This window comes from Berghia stephanieae, chromosome 12 (genome assembly GCF_034508935.2).
Source record: "Berghia stephanieae isolate SIO BIC M18660-M18661 chromosome 12, UCSD_Bste_1.3, whole genome shotgun sequence".
NCBI classification, from domain to species: Eukaryota; Metazoa; Mollusca; class Gastropoda; order Nudibranchia; family Aeolidiidae; genus Berghia; species Berghia stephanieae.
The window spans coordinates 32,864,213-32,881,847 of NC_088371.1; the positions used below are offsets into that span (position 1 = coordinate 32,864,213).

Sequence of the window (17,635 nt, forward strand, 5' to 3'; positions counted from 1 at the left end):
CCCGGGGCCATCCCCATCCCAGGTGGGATCTCACCACCCATCCCCATGCTATTGATGAAGCTCTTGTCATCTGGGTGATCCAGGTGACGCAGAGGCTGTGTTGCACCCCCTGGCTGGAGAACTGGGGACATCTGAGGGGACATGTTGTGATGGGGGGACATTTGTGGGGAGGGCATTTGACTCGGAGGTGGTTGGGGCAGACCCTGGGAAGGTCCTCTCATCATCATCATGTGCCGATAATGCTGCTGTGGACCCCCTGGTGGGCCGGCAGTCATGTGAGGAGGTGGTCCAACCCCTTCCCCACTGCTGGCACCGCTTGCTGCCATCATTCTTAGCCGATTGGCCATGCGGGCATCAGCACCGCTCATCCACATGGGTGGTCGCTGGTGGTGTTGGGGTAAGGGTGATGATGCCATGGAAGAAACTATTGGTCCTTGCTGTCCTGGTGGGTGGAAATTGGCTAGGGAGGCGAGCGGTCCACCTCCTCCACTGATGGAAGACGGAGGCATGCCAGGTTGCATCATGGGATGTTGTTGGTGATGGTGTGGGCTCATCAAGCCCGGTCGCTGTGGCATGGAATGAGGAGAGGTTGGAATTCCCCCTGGGCCCAGCGGTGACGTTTGTTGCATATTGCTGTGAGGAGATGTCTGCATCCCACTGGCGTGTGGGGAAGTCTGCATGGCATGGGGAGAGTGAGGCATTCCATGGGGGGACTGGGGCATGGAAACGTGGGTGGCAGGATGGGGGCCCATATGATGGGAGGTGGGGGTCATTGGAGACATTTCACCCACCATGAAATGCTGGGACCCTGGTGGCATCCGTGGTCTCATTCCGTGGTCCCCAGCCGCCATCATCTCTGGAGGCATTGGCCTCATCTGCATCCCCCTTGGTGGTGGACCACGCATTCTGCCCATGGCGAAATGGGGTGGAGGTGGTCTCTGCTGTCGATGCATTCCAGCGGGCCCTGTTGGAGACATTGGGTGGGGCGTCAGACCATAAGGTGGACCACCTGCTCCTGCGGAGGCCCCTTGCATATCGGGGTGCATCCTGGGATTGAACCGAGGACCACCGGGTGGAACTGGTCCATAAGCCTGTTGTTGTTGAGGAGTTTGGTACCCCTGACTTGTCATCAACCCTGGCTGGGGAGGTTTGGCTGGCATGCCAGCCGCTGAGGATACACCCATTGCTCTTGGACCCATCATGCCTGAAAAAGAGATTAAAAAATAAACAATGAAATGAAAATGCCCTGTCTTTATTGTATTTTAAATCCAACCGAATGTAATTTTCAAATGGACAATAGCAATAATTACTCGCTACCCTTTGTATAGGACTCTTGTCAGGGTTGCCAATTCAAGAGGCACAAATTTACTGAACCTTTACAGAAACACATAAACAGACCCCTTCCTGAGTGCTGAACTCCAGTAAAAAGACATCATGTTCTGACCTTTTTTTTCGGTTTAGCAGATGATTGGAAAATATAATGAGGTTTTATAGCATACTCAGTTCCATAAATATACGGATAATTGGCAACCTTGACATTTGTCTATTGCAAAGTAATTTCCATCATATCTAACAGACCAGCTACTCAATCACTGCTGGGTGGACAGAAGGGGGAGGGGCTCAGAGAAAAATATGGACTTCAACAGGGATCGAACCCTACCCCCTTGCATGAAGCAAATGCTCTATCAACTGAGTAATGGGGACCCCCATTTCACTAAGTGCATACCTAGTGCAGCTATGTGGTCTAGTGGTATGACCTTTGCCTCTGGATCGGAAGGTCCAGGGTTCGAGTCCCACTCTTAGCGACGCAGAGATGTGTCCTTGGAAAAGGCTCTTTACTCACTTTCTCTCACCATACTCCACATAAAATGATTACCTCACCGTTAACAGCATTGTCTCTGTCAGAGAAAAAAAAATTATAATATCGCTTAACAGATCTCATGTCTCGTCCAACGTGTTAGGTGTTGCTGTTGGCTCAAGACCCTTTGTAAAGTGCTTTGAGCACGTAAAGTGGATATTGTGCTATATAAAAGCTCGAAGTTCAAGTTTTACCTGGATAAGGATGATGAAGGGGGTTGGGATGATCAGTGGATCCGGGTGAAGATTGTTCTGACATGTACATCTGCCTCTGGGGGGGTGGGGGTTGTTGTTGTTGTTGTTGTTGGGATGGATGTTGTGTCAATGGCATGGAGCCTTCTTGTGACACGGCTACGGCAGCCATGGACGATGGGGGCATTGCTGTGCCTGTTATAGGAAAAAAATAGAGAACAGTTGGTGACTGAAATAAAACCATGACTTGGCAGCAGTGAAACAAAATCAGGACTGCACTGAGGTTTGTTTTTGTTTTGAAGTGTTTTTCTGAGCTTTTGTTTGTTTAAAAAAAACAACTTTTTAAGGGTTTTTATAGCAGTTGCAACAATTTTTGTGGCTATGTGGTCTTGTGGTATGACACTCGCTTTAGGTCCTGGGTTCGAGCCGTGCTCGGTGCATAGTTGAGTCCTTGGAAAAGGCTCTTTATTCACACTCTCTCATTGTACTCAGGAGTAAAATGAGTACCTGGTCGTCAACAGCGTTGCCTCTGTCCAAAAAAATTGTAATATCGGCGTCATGTCTCGTCCTACATGTCATGTGTTGCTGTTGGCCAGGGACCCCTTGTAAAGCGCTTTGAGCACGTTTAGTGGAGATTGTGCTATATAAAAGCTCAATTTTAACTTAGGTCATTTTAGCATCAATAAAAAGGAAGAAATTGGGATCGTCAAGAATTTCCATAATTACAATTAGAAGCACCCAAGAAAAAGTAAGACAAAGGGGAATTGGCTCAAATGGGGAACAGATGCAGATTCCAAGAGGATACCATCTGAGAAACTCAGAATTGTGATTCATTTATTCATTTATTTCTTTAATATTTTTTTTTGTAATATTTGGTTCAACAACAATATTTTCCTAGTCTAGTCTTTTATCAATCTTTTGGTTAATCAAAACTGATGAGTTTTTAAAAGGGATCAAAGCGTTAGTCTGTTAGTAGTGCATGGCCTGTTGCCATCTGGAGGCCCTGTGACCCTTACCTGCAGAGGATAAGGCCGTCTCTGAAGCTTGAGCAAGGAGATTGAGTGGTGGGCGTGTCATCCTGTAGTGGGGATGTTGATGCGGAGAGTAACCTCCCCCTGGCCCTTGAGGCTGGTTCAAGTACAAGTTGTCTGCTCCTGATACTCCTCCCATCTGCTGCTGGGGGTGTGGAGGTCGAGGCTGTTGCGGTTGCTGCTGCTGTGACATCATAGTCATTTGTTGATGGTGGGGATGGTGAGGGTGATGGGGATGATGGGGCAATGCTTGCTGCTGCTGCTGTTGTTGTTGTTGTTGTTGTTGTGGATGTTGTTGAGGATGTTGTTGTTTTTGAACAAAATGCGGATGCTGTTGTTGTTGTTGCTGCTGCTGCTGCTGCTGTTGCATCTGTTGTTGTTGTTGTTGTTGTTGTTGAATGTGGAGGTGGTGGTGACTCACTGAAGTTGGTGGATGTTGAAGCTGTTGCTGCATTTTTTGTTGTTGCTGCTGTTGTTGTTGTTGTTGTTGTTGTTGTTGTTGTTGTTGTTGTTGTAGTTGCTGGTGTTGAGGATGGTGCTGATTTTGTTGTTGATTTAAAGCAGCAGCAGCAGATGCCTTCGAAGCTTTGGCTGTAACTGTGCTTGATGTCGCTGATGCAGATGACGATGATGGTGCCGATGTTGCAAGAGTCTGACTGTCAGAGTGTGTTGATGGTGATGGCTCTGGTGTGCTAAAATCTGGCTCAAAGCTCGATTCGCCAGCGGCTACGGCATCAATGGTGGATTGAAGACGCTCCAAAGCTTGGATGTCCGTGGTGTAAGATCGAATCACCTTAGGGAGGGTGGGGGGAGTGGTGACAAGGGGAAGAAGAAAAAAAAATGCTTTTTAATTTTTATTAAAAACGTGTTAAAAAGTTCACTTTACATTATTCCAGTTGCCAAAGTCATGATTATCTTGTATGCACAGAGTTGCGATGTAATGACAAGACAAGAAAGTAAACTGATAACTCAACAATGTTCAAACGTATCAACTGAATTTTGTTTTGTTTTTAAGGTTTTTACGGCGCTTGCAGCACATTTAGGTCATTTCAGCGCCAATGAATTTTAACCAGCATTCCATCCAAAGGGTAGTTATCAATTATAATTATCTGTTAACACATAGAAACAAGGGCACTAAGGCTTCACAGTGCTAAAGAACAGGTCTATGTGATAACTGATGTGCAATCTCATTTGATTTTTCGCCCATAATCAGGAAAAGCTCTTACAGACACGAACCATATGTCTATGAAGAATGCTCACAATGTACAATTGGGCAATTTACTTGACTTTACATGAGTGTCATGTGATCAAATCAGCTCACATTGACACCGTCAATGAGTGTCATGTGATCAAATCAGCTCACATTGACACCGTCATATACGAGTGTCGTGTGATCAAATCAGCTCACATTGACACCGTCATATACGAGTGTCGTGTGATCAAATCAGCTCACATTGACACCGTCAACGAGTGACATGTGATCAAATCAGCTCACACTGACACCGTCAACGAGTGTCATGTGATCAAATCAGCTCACATTGACACCGTCATATACGAGTGTCATGTGATCAAATCAGCTCACACACATTGACACCGTCATATGCGAGTGTCATGTGATCAAATCAGCTCACATTGACACCTTCATATACGAGTGTCATGTGATCAAATCAGCTCACATTGACACCGTCATATACGAGTGTCATGTGATCAAATCAGCTCACATTGACACCTTCATATACGAGTGTCATGTGATCAAATCAGCTCACATTGACACCATCAATGAGTGTCATGTGATCAAATCAGCTCACATTGACACCGTCAACGAGTGACATGTGATCAAATCAGCTCACATTGACACCATCAATGAGTGACATGTGATCAAATCAGCTCACATTGACACCGTCAACGAGTGACATGTGATCAAATCAGCTCACATTGACACCATCAATGAGTGTCATGTGATCAAATCAGCTCACATTGACACCGTCAACGAGTGACATGTGATCAAATCAGCTCACATTGACACCATCAATGAGTGTCATGTGATCAAATCAGCTCACATTGACACTGTCATCTACACACCGTCATCTACAATCTATGCCATTGTCATTTATATCGGTGGAACAATTCTTCATTAGCCTTGAGGGCATGAATTTTTGAAAAATCATCATTATTTATTAGTATTATTATTATCATAATCATTATTATTATTATTACTATTAATATTATCAGTATCATCATCATTATAATTATATTATCATCATCATTATTATTATTATTATTATTATTATTATTATTATTATTATTATTATTATTATCATTATTGTTACAGTTCAAGCCAGTTTACTGGGACGGCTCGGTTCCCAACAAATCGTCCCAATTAATCAGATTTATCACAGTCCACAGAAATAGTAATCAGGGAGACTTATTTGACGACTAATTTGGTTACTTCAGCAGCCACTTTACTGCTAATCAGATCTAACAGTGAGAGACAAAATCTAACTACACACAACAATTAACGAATATGCCACTCAAAACAGTTGCATAAGTAAGCAATGGATTAAGAATGCATTGTCTACCCATTCGTCTCATTGAACAAACAAACCATTTGGTGGTGACAGCCTTGAACAATCAAAGCCATCACTCATTACCCATCACACCATTGGTCGGTTGACCCATGACCATTCGCGTAACGATGGCAGTCGATGAATCTGCCAAGGAATTCAGGTAAAGTCTATTGTTCACATCTGTGATAACCATGACACACGGTTTGACGACACACCTCATTGGCTTTCGCAATAGACACTCCTAACAGGGCTTACAGGTAAAGTCTATTGTTCACATCTCTGTGATAACCATGACACACGGTTTGACGACACACCTCATTGGCTTTCACAATAGATAGATACTCCTAACAGGGCTTACAGGTAAAGTCTATTGTTCACATCTGTGATAACCATGACACACGGTTTGACGACACACCTCATTGGCTTTCGCAATAGACACTACCAGAGATGCCAACTTTAAATTTGGCTCACAGGAGTTTCAGCCACCACTCGTAGGAATTTCAACGCCGAAAGAGGAATTTCCGCTCACAAAAAAAAAAAGGAATTGGAACGATATTTGGCATTGTGCTTACATATTGTATAGTTCTAAATAGATAACTGATTAGAATTACAGTGTATATTATGATACATAAACACATTGCAAATTACAATCCCAAAGTTTCCTTATTCAAATGAAGTAAAGCGCCAAAACCTAACGGTAGAGATTGTAGTACTGGTGGTAGTGAGGATGATGTGTGTGGGTTGTAGTAATAGTGGTAGAGATGATGAAGATGTGATAGTGGCTGATGTTGTAGTTTATGTAGTTGATGATATGGTGGTGGTGGTTGAGGTAGTATTGTATGATGATGATATGGGGTGGTGCTGGTTGAAGTAGTAGTTGTATGATGTGTGGTGGTATAGTGGTTGTAGTATTTGGTCGTGATGATAATGATGTGGTGGTGGTTGTAGTAGTGGTGGTAGTGATGTTGATGTGTGTGGTGGGGTGGTTGTGTACAAATGGTAGTGATGATGATGTGGTAGTGGTGTTGAGTAGTAATGTAATATGATTGGTTGTATATAGTCGTGGTAGTATGATAATGTGGTGGTGGTGTTTAGTATACTGGTCGTGATGATGATGTGTGCTGTGGTTGTGTAGTAGTGGTAGTGATGATGATATTGTAGTGGTGGTTGTTGTAGTAGTGGTGTAGTGATGAAGTGAGGTGAGGGTATGTTAGTTGTAGTATGATATGTGGTGAGTGTGTATGATGTGATGTGTGTTGTGGTTGTATGATATGGTGGTGTGTTGTAGAGTGTGATGATGATGTGTGGTGGGGTTGGTTGTAGTATTAGTAGTGGTAGTGATGATGGTAGTGTGTTGTGTAGTATGTGTGTGTGTAGTAGTAGTAGTGAGTATAGTGATGATGTGGTGTTGTAGTGTAGTGATGATGAGATGTGGTGTGGTGGTTGTAGTAGTAGTGGTAGTGATGATGTGGTTGTGGTGGTTGTAGTAGTAGATGGTAGGTGATGATAGATGATGGGTGGTGTAGTAGTAGTAGTATGTGGTAGATGATGTGTGGTGGTTGTTGTAGTAGTGTGTAGTGATGATGATGTGGGTGGTGTGTTGGTTAGTAGTATGATGGATGATGAGTGTTGTGGTGGTGTAGTAGTATTAGGTAGTGTAGTGAGTGTGTGATGAGTGTGTGTGGTTGTATAAGTGGTGTGTAGTAAGTGTAGTGTGGTGTGTTTGTTTGTGTTGTAGTAGTGTATGATGATGTGTTGAGTGATTTGGTGTGTAGTAGTAGTATATGTGTAGTGATGATGATTGTGTTTAGTTTAGTGGTGTGGTGGTGGTAGTAGTATTAGTGATGATGATGTGTGTGTGGTGGTGTGGTTGTATAGTGGTATGATGATATGTGGTGGTGGTTAGTAGTAGGTAGTGATTATGATGTGGTGGGTGTGTGTAGTATGTGTATGATGTGTGGTGTGGTGTGTTGTGAGTGAGTATGGTAGTGTAGTAGTGAGTGATATGTGATGGTGTGATGTGTGGTGGTTAGAGTATAGAGTGATGAGTGTGTGTGTGGTATGTTGTTTGTATAGATGGTATGATGATGGTGGTGGTTGTAGTAGTTGTGTAGTAGTGAGATGATGATGTAGTGTTGTGTGGTATGTAGTAGTGGTGTGTGTGTGTGTTGTGTGTAGTGTAGGTGGTGTGGTGTTGTAGTAGTGTGTAGTGGATGTGTTGGTGTGGTTGTAGTATAGTGGTGGTAGTGATGATGTGTGTGGTGTGTGTGTGTTGTAGTAGTGATGATGTGTGTGGGGTGGATGTGGTGGTGTGTGTGTGGTGGTGTTGTGATGTATGGTGGTGTATTGTGTAGTGATGTGGTGTGGTGTGGTTGTAGTATGTGATGTGTGGTGGTGTTGTGTAGTAAGTGGTGGTATGAGTGTTGTGGTTGTTGTAGTAGTAGTGTAGTGATGATTGTGGTGGTGTGTGTGAGTAGTATGGTGTGATGATGTGTGTGGTGTGGTGGATGTATGTGTGGTGTGTAGAGTAGTGTAGTGATGTATGTATGTGTGTGTTGTAGTAAGTAGTGTGATATGATTGGTGTATGTGATAGTGATATGATGAGTGGATTGTGTGTGATGTGTATACTAGTGGAGTAGATGATGATTGATGATGATGTGTGTGGTGTTGTAAGGGAGGGGTGTGTTGTAATGAAATGATGATGGTATTTGTAGTATAGTGAGTGTGATGATGTGGGGTGTGGATGTGTTGTAGTAGTGGTGGTGAGTGATGATGATGTGGTGGTGGTTGTAGTAGTGGTGGTAGTGATGATGATGTGGTGGTGGTTGTAGTAGTATTAGTGGTAGTGATGATGATGTTGTGGTGGTGGTTGTAGTAGTGGTGGTAGTGATGATGATGTGTGTGGTGGTTGTAGTAGTGTGGTAGTGATGATGATGTGGTGGTGGTTGTAGTAGTGGTGGTAGTGATGATGATGTGGTGTGGTTGTAGTATGTAGGTAGTGATGATGATGTTGTGTGGTGGTAGGTTGTAGTATTAGTGGTAGTGATGATGTGGTGGTGGTGGTGGTGGTTGTAGTATAGTGGTAGTGATGATGTGGTTGTGGTGGTGGTAGTAGTAGTGGTAGTGATGATGGGTGGTGGTTGTAGTAGTAGTGGTAGTGATGATGTGAAGCTGGAGGTTGTAGTAGTAGTGGTAGTGATGATGATGTGGTGGTGGTTGCAGTAGTAGTGGTGGTGATGATGGTTGTAATACTAGTGGTAATGATGATGATGATGATGTGGTGGTTGGAAGGGAGGGGGGTATCCTTGGAACAAATTGACCTCACCGGAATTTGACGGAAGTTGCCCGGAGCCCGGAATTTTTTGCTCCAGACCGGAGTTTTTTCCGGTGAAACCGGAGTTTTGGCATCACTGCACTACTAACAGGGCTTACAGGTAAAGTATATTGTTCACATCTCTGTGATGAACGGTACGACCATACATCCAGTTGACCATCCCGTTAGACATAATTTGCATAATTTTTATGAACCAACATTTTAAACTGGTGACAATGAAAAAGCTCTCTTATGGGGACGGTCCTTCGTCCCCATTAAGCAGCAGGCCATCCCAATTAAGCGGCTCGGAATTGGAGGGTAAGATTCCCAGGGGGGGGAACTTGAGCTTTTATATTGCGCAATATTCACTAAACGTGCTCAAAGCGCTTTACAAAAGGTCCCTGACCAACAGCAACAGAGAACATGTAGAATGAGACATGACGTCTGTTAGGCGATATTACAATTTTTTCGACAGAGACAACGCTGTTGACGACCACGTACTCATTTTTCACTGAGTACGGTGAGAGAATGTGAGTAAAGAGCCTTTTCCAAGGACTCAACTATGCACCGTCGAGGCTTCAGGACCTTCCGATCCGAAAGTGAGTGTCATACCACTAGACCACATAGTCACACAATCAGGGAATCATCCCAATAAAGCAGCTATCCCAATTAAACGGCGTCCCAAATACCAGCTTGGACTGTATTATTATTATTATTATTATAATTAGTTATTATCATTACCATTATTATTATTCTCATCACCAAAATAGAATAAATACCTTTTTAGTCTCTCCACTCCTAAGGAAGGATGACTCGACGTTAATCTTGACCACATCGGTAGTATCTGACATTGTGTAGGAGACGTTCTTGAACTGCTCTGGCTTCTTGTCTGTGATGGGGCTGCTGGTAGAAGATTTGGAACTCTTTGCAGTGGAGGGTGGAATGTTCAAAGTGGATACCGATGCTGAGGTTGTTGATGATGTTGAAGAAGAGGAGGACGATAATGGTGGCGGCGGTGGTGGTGGTGTGGAGTTAGGAGTGGTTGACGATAATTGTGGTAAAGAGGAGGATGGGGAAGAGGTGGAGGAGCTGGACACAGGGACTTGGTGAGTAGCTTGTAATTTTGATGATGATGATGCTGTGGATGTCAGTGATGCTGGTGTCACCAATACAGAAGTCATGGAATTGGAAGTATTTCCCTGGGGAGTCTGAGGACTGACCAATGAATTAACTGTAGTGTTGTTTGATGAAAAAGATGGGGGTGGCTGGGATACCAATGGATGCTTGGACATTGAACTGTTATTAGTTAAAGAAGACACATGTGGCAACCCAGATGACGTATGGTGAGGTGGATGCTGCTGCTGCTGCTTCTGTTGTTGTTGTTGCTGCTGCTGCTGCTGTTGTTGTTGTTGTTGTTGTTGTTGTTGTTGTTGTTGTTGTTGTTGTTGTTGTTGTTGTTGTTGTTGTTGCTGCTGTTGTTGTTGTTGTTGCTGTTGTTTCATTTGTTGCTGCTGCTGTAACTGTTGTTGCTGTTGCTGTTGTTGCTGCTGTTGTTTCATTTGTTGCTGCTGCTGTAACTGTTGTTGTTGTTGTTGTTGCTGATGTTTTAGTTGCTGCTGCTGCTGATTTTGCGGATGGTGTGGTGGTGGTGGTGGGGGCGGCTCACTAGGTTCAACCACTGGATAAGAACTTCTTTTAGACGATTTCTCCTTGAATGACGGTCTTGAAATAAGTTCTGCCGTTCCATCTGAAGATTTCCTCAGCACTAGTTTCAAATCTCCTTCTCCTTTGGATCTACCCTGGGATGGATAGTCTGATGAGGAGGAGGAAGATCTATAATAGTCTCTGCTAGAATTGCTTTCATAGATCTGTGGTTGAGATTGAGGATCCATCCGAATTCGAAGTGGAGGGATAACTGGTCTAGACTCACTTCGCTGGGAAGATGAGTACGATGAGGATGACGATGATGACGACGACGATGATGATGACGATGATGAGGTAGAATATGAGTATTCTGAAGAGGATGAGGTAGTTGTCGTTGTTGTTGGTGTTGCTGAAATGACGGGGTGTGATGAGGAGTTTGGTGAATAACTGGATGGAATCGGGAGAGATATCTTCAGTGTGGTGGATGAGGAAGACGTTGAGCTAACTGATGTATTAACACTGTAACTGTTACTGTTTGATGTAAATGACGTTGACGACGATGATGATGATGATGATGATGTGGCTGAAGATGATGATGTGTTAATTGGCAGATATGATAAATTTGATGGGGTCGCTGCGGTTGATGTTGAGGATGACGATGATGATGATGAAAAATGGGAAGTGACTCCTGAAGCCTTGGCATCTGAATTCAAGCTTGCCACTCCAGTTACTGTTGCTGATGTAGAGGATGTTGAATTTGATTGTCCACGACTGGGATTTTCCACCACAGAATTCAAGATTGTTTTTGTATTGACAGGGACACCAGCCATAGGGGAAGAGGTGGTTGCAACAGGCACTGTGGGTGAATTGCGGTCTTTACTTTTATTTTCTGGACAAACTATTGTTGCTGACGCAGTACTTGTTGTTGCTGTTCCCCTTGGAATTTCTGTAGCACCTTTCACAACATTTTTATCTCTGGAAACAGTATTTGTTGAGCATTGAGGTTCTGTTAAAACAGATGTAGGACTACTGGATACCAATGGTGAGCTGTTTTGATTCTTTTCATCATGGCGCTCTTTGGCATCTTCTTTGATTATTTCATTGACCGATGCTTTTCCATCGGAGGCAGTAGTACTGGAAGAAGATGATATGTTATGGGTAACTGTTGATGAAGTTGAAGTTGCAATGGAATTTTCAGCTGATGTAGAGAGAGTTGTTGATGTTGATGATGATTTGGGAGGTAAAGAGGCTAAAGCACCAGAAAGAGCCTCGGAGGGTCGTTTCTTGACATCCGGGTTTATCTGTGGTATAAAATTGGCAAGGGAGTGAGACACGGATGAGATCTGTGAAAATATAGCGGAGGCCATGGAGGCTGTTACTGAGGATGATGACAACGGCTGAGTGGAAACTGCATTAGAGCCAGCAGTCACTGCATTAGAACTGGACAGAGTTGCTGCCAAAGTTAAATTTGGATTTGTCGTTTCAGCGGATGGTGCAGCTGGGGCTTCATCTGTCTCCATATCCATTTCTTTTCTAATCGTGGCTGTCGTAGTGGATGGTGGTGGTGGTGGTGGAGGAGGAGCAGCAGCATTGGTGACATTGGTAACTGGTTGATGTACTTGATCACCAGTACTGCTTGATGATGTGTCCATGGGTTCATCACCTCCAGAGACTGTATCTGATACTACATTATTTGCTGGCACACTGGTTGATGCTGTTTGCTGTGCTGGTGGCGGTGCTGGATCAGAGCTCTCGTTTTCATCATCTGTACCGCAATGAATACCATCCTGGCAGACTCCACCCTTTTTTGTTGTCGTTTTAGAAACTCCATTTCCATTTTTGACATCTCCGTCGACTTCATCTTCATCGTCAGTACCACAATGGACTCCGTCATCACAAGCTGTTTTTGTTTTCACTGACACGACTACATTATCTTCTTCATCATCCGTTCCACAGTGAATACCGTCTTCACAAACTTTTTTCTTCTTTCTTACACTCACCAAATTTTCTTCTTCATCGTCCGTCCCACAGTGAATGCCATCGGCACAGACAGGTTTTGAATTGATGTGAACAATGTTATCCTCTTCATCGTCCGTCCCACAATGCACTCCATCTTCACAAACCTTTTTTGTCTTGACAGTGATGGATTCTTCTTCATCATCCGTTCCACAGTGAATCCCATCCTTACAACTTGATTTGGAGTTGATATGGACAACGTTTTCCTCCTCGTCATCCGTACCACAATGTAACCCATCATTACACGTCCTTCCCATTTTTGTTTTCTTCATTCCGTTTCCACTTCCAACCCCATCAACTTCATCTTCATCAACCGTGCCGCAATGGATGTCATCCGCACAAACTCTTTTTAATCTTACAGCAGATACAGATACGGCATCTTCGTCATCAGTACCACAGTGAATACCGTCTGCACATGCTGCTTTGGAATTTACATGAACAGTGTCATCTTCATCATCAGTACCACAGTGAATGCCATCCTCACAATTTCTTCCCTTTTTTGCTATTTCCTTCTTTCTAATATCATCAATTTCTTCTTCATCATCCGTTCCGCAGTGAAGACCATCATCACAAACCTTCTTTTTCACAGGAACTGTCTCTTCTTCATCATCAGTTCCGCAGTGAATACCATCATCACAAACTGCTTTCTTAATCACTGGAACTGTCTCTTCTTCATCATCAGTTACACAGTGAAGACCATCATCACAAACCTTCTTTTTCACAGGAACTGTCTCTTCTTCATCATCAGTTCCACAGTGAATACCATCATCACAAACGGCTTTCTTTTTCACAAGAACTGTCTCTTCTTCATCATCAGTTCCGCAGTGAATACCATCATCACAAACGGCATTCTTTTTCACAAGAACTGTCTCTTCTTCATCATCAGTTCCGCAGTGAATACCATCATCACAAACGGCTTTCTTTTTCACAGGAACTGTCTCTTCTTCATCATCAGTTCCGCAGTGAGTACCATCATCACAAACGGCTTTCTTTTTCACAGGAACTGTCTCTTCTTCATCATCAGTTCCGCAGTGAATGCCATCATCACAAACTTTCTTTTTCACAGGAACTGCCTCTTCTTCATCATCAGTTCCGCAGTGAATACCATCATCACAAACAGATTTTGAATTAACATGAACAATGCCATCTTCCTCATCATCGGTCCCACAGTGCACACCATCCATGCAGGCTTTATTTGTTATGACACTGTCGACTTCATCTTCATCATCAGTCCCACAGTGAATACCATCTTCACATACTATTTTCCTTGGTGCAGACACTGTATTTTCGTCTTCATCATCAGTCCCGCAATGAACCCCGTCATCACACACGTTTTTCAATTTTGGTGGAACTTCCTCTTCGTCATCTGTTCCACAATGCAAACCGTCATCACACAAACGTTTTCTTTTGAACGGAACAGACTTTTCTTCTTCATCGTCTGTACCACAGTGAATACCGTCTTCACAAACATTTTTTTTTGACTTCACATGAACGATACTATTGTCTTCATCATCTGTACCACAGTGAATACCATCACTGCATACCTTTTTTGACACCCCTCCAACTTCATCCTCATCATCTGTACCACAGTGAATACCATCACTGCATACCTTTTTTGACACCCCTCCAACTTCATCCTCATCATCTGTACCACAGTGAATACCATCACTGCATACCTTTTTTGACACCCCTCCAACTTCATCCTCATCATCTGTACCACAGTGAATACCATCACTGCATACCTTTTTTGTCACCCCTCCATCAACTTCGTCCTCATCATCTGTACCACAGTGAATACCATCACTGCATACCTTTTTTGACACCACTCCAACTTCATCCTCATCATCTGTACCACAGTGAATACCATCACTGCATACCTTTTTTGACACCCCTCCAACTTCATCCTCATCATCTGTACCACAGTGAATACCATCACTGCATACCTTTTTTGTCACCCCTCCATCAACTTCGTCCTCATCATCTGTACCACAGTGAATACCATCACTGCATACCTTTTTTGACACCCCTCCATCAACTTCATCCTCATCATCTGTACCACAGTGAATACCATCACTGCATACCTTTTTTGACACCCCTCCATCAACTTCGTCCTCATCGTCTGTTCCACAATGCAAACCATCCTTGCATACTTTTGATGAGTTATTTTCTTCTTCGTCATCCGTACCACAGTGGATCCCATCATCACAGGTTGTTTTCTTTTTTCCACCCACACTACCATCTTCATCATCGGTTCCACAATGAATCCCATCATCGCAAACTTTTTTCTTCTTTGCCGGTGACACATCTTCTTCATCATCTGTTCCACAGTGAATACCGTCATCGCAAACTTTTGTAGTTTTTGTTGATGTGGATGATTCCCCTTCATCGTCCGTGCCACAGTGAACGCCATCATCACACACGGGCTTTTGCCCAGAACCTTCTTCACTGGGTCCTTCTGTTTTTTTCTCTTTCAAATGTGTCACAGCAGAAGTTGACGTTGTCGTTGAAGATGATATTGATGATGATGATGATGATGATGGGGCTGTAGTTGATATAGACATCTCCTTTGTTTGCTTAAGAATTGATGATGAGATCGAGGGCAATGTCGTAACTGTAGGTGGTATTATTGGCAATGTGGTTGCTGGTTGAGATATAGGTGGTGGTGGTTGTGATGATGTGGGAGATTTTGAAGATGATGCTGCAGTTAATGACGACGACGATGGTGATGATGATGATGACGACGATGATGCCATCGTTGTTGATGTTGCTGCAGGTAAAATATTTGGTGATGAAGAGACTGCAGCTTGTTTTTGAGATTCTGATATTGTGGCAGAGACTGCCTGAGAGGGATTGGACTGGAAGGAAGAAGACAAGGTCGGGGCAGGTCCTGTCGTTGTTGAAGTAGTTGTCTGACTAGAAGAAACTGGGGGTGGAAGTTCTATAGATGATATTGATGTTGATGAGGCAACCACTGCAGCTGATGATGATGATGACAACGATGAAGGTGGTGGTTGTGGTGGTGACGATGACGACGACAATGCTGTTGATGGTAGTTGTCCTGCAGCAGACATGCTTGGCAGTGGTTGTAATGGTGGCCCTTGGGGTGTTAAGGATGTGGGCCCTGATTTAAAAGGAGAACCAACATGTGTTGAGCCAGTTGCAACAGAGGATAGAGGAGGACGAATACCTGGGTGGGATGAAATGTTGGATGTCATTGTTGTTGGAGCCCCTACTGCTGCAGATGATGACAGTGATGTAGATGATGATGATGATGATGATGAGGTTGTGGCATGTGAAGATGACGATGGTACTCCCGCTGAAGATGGTGTTATTGATGTTGTTGGTGGTGGTGGCGGTGGTGCTGGTAGAGAAGATGGAACTGGCATTCTTTGACTTGCGTTGCTGCCACCACCATCATTTCCATGGGGATCTGCAGGAGCTGGTTGTCGAGGGAGAGGCTCTCCACTCATGGTGGAAGCTGCTACAGCTGCCATTCTGGCCTGGATGTGAGGAGGAATGTGTGGATGATGATGGGGTCTGATGGCGTAGGGATTCATCCCTGGGGGGAAGCGCTGCCTCATCTGCTGTGAATGCATTGGAGAAAATCGTGGGCCTCCAGGACCAGCTGATCTCATCTGTTGCTGCTGTTGTTGTGGGTCCATGGAAGCACCAGGAGGTGGCCTAGGAGGCCCACCCGCATTTTCTGATGCAGCAGCACTACCCGGTGGCCCACTAAACTGTTGCTGTTGCTGCTGCTGCTGCTGTTGAAATTGTTTCATCCTGGCAATGTTTTGAAGATGTTGCAGATGCTGCTGGCTATATCCTGGAGGTGGTGGTGGAGGGTGAGATGTGCCTGGAGGGCCCTGCGGATGCAGACCTGGAGTGGCAGCAGCAGGACCCAAATGATGTCCTTGCATCCCTGGTGGCAACTGTTGTGGCTGTTGTTTTCCTGGGGCTTGCTGTTGCTGTTGTAGCAAACTTGGTGGCAATCCTCCTGGTCCCCCAACTCCGTCATCCCCAGCTGACATTTTGGAATCCCTGTCAGAAGAAAGCTGTTGCATCCCAGGTGGCCCACCATGGACACCGCCTGCTCCAGCCATGAATCCAGCCTGGGTCATATGCATTGGCAGCGTACCGTCTGAACCTGAGCCCCCACCGACACCTGGAACGGAGCCAGCCATATTATCTGGAGGCTGCTGTTGTTGCTGCTGCTGTTGTGAAGCCTGAGCTCGAGCTGGGCTGCGACTGCGAGGTGATTTGCCTCCTCTGGCACTGCTGGGACTGGTGGGGTTTTGAAGTTCCTTCTGGGTGTTGTTGAGAATTTCCAGAATACGACGATCTGTCTCTGACTGAGGTCTGGGTAGCTCGGCTGGTTTGGTGATGGGAACTGGGGTGGCTGTTGATGGCATGGAGGTAGATGTCTGGCTACTCAATTGACCTAGAGAGAAAGAGAGAGAGGAACCGAATCAGTACTCCATTCTAACCACAATAATAACCAACAACATCAAAAACAATAGCAATAGCTAATACAAAGGGAAAGAAACAAAATATCAAAACAGCATTAACAAAAAATACCCCTCAAAAATGTTTTTTTTTAATTTTGTGAACAATTCCATAAATAAATCAGGGTGTTACCCCTTAAATTAGTCATCTAAGGTAAGAAAATGTATGCAGTCTTAATCTTTTAAGAGTTAAAAATTCTCTTACCAAACATACCTAACATAGACTGGTTGGGTAATGACGGAGGTAAGGGTTGAGATTGTGCTCCTTCCAAATCGTCACCCTTCTTCTTCTTCTTTCTTTTCTTTTTCTCTTTAGCAGGGGTCTGACTGCCAGGCACATCAGGAGGTGGGAGAGAAGGGGCTGATGGTTTGAAGGACGAGACAAACGTAAGAACTAAAATTAATTTGGTGCACAAAAATATCTGACTATTCTGTAGAGAAAAAAAAATCAAAATGACATTTTGAGAATAGAAATTGACTAGGACAATGCTTGGCTATACAATAAAAAAGAG

The 17,635-nt window shown here is 44.1% G+C and overlaps 1 protein-coding gene across 15 annotated transcripts in view; it reads right to left on the bottom strand.

The window, feature by feature from the left end:
- The window catches only part of LOC144957857 (uncharacterized), a 159,495-nt gene that overhangs the window by 36,967 nt on the left and 104,893 nt on the right, over positions 1–17,635 (bottom strand). For 14 of the 15 annotated variants that reach the window (XM_078889341.1, XM_078889340.1, XM_078889339.1 and 11 more), the window contains 5 exons: positions 17,329–17,484; positions 9,741–17,059; positions 3,066–3,873; positions 2,053–2,244; positions 1–1,204 (listed from right to left, as the gene is read on the bottom strand). The exon at positions 1–1,204 is cut by the window's left edge and continues 27 nt beyond it. In XM_078889341.1, the coding sequence (XP_078745467.1) occupies positions 1–1,204; positions 2,053–2,244; positions 3,066–3,873; positions 9,741–17,059; positions 17,329–17,484 (9,679 nt within the window). The remainder of the gene's footprint in view (positions 1,205–2,052; positions 2,245–3,065; positions 3,874–9,740; positions 17,060–17,328; positions 17,485–17,635) is intronic. The other variant, XM_078889330.1, reaches the window with a different exon arrangement.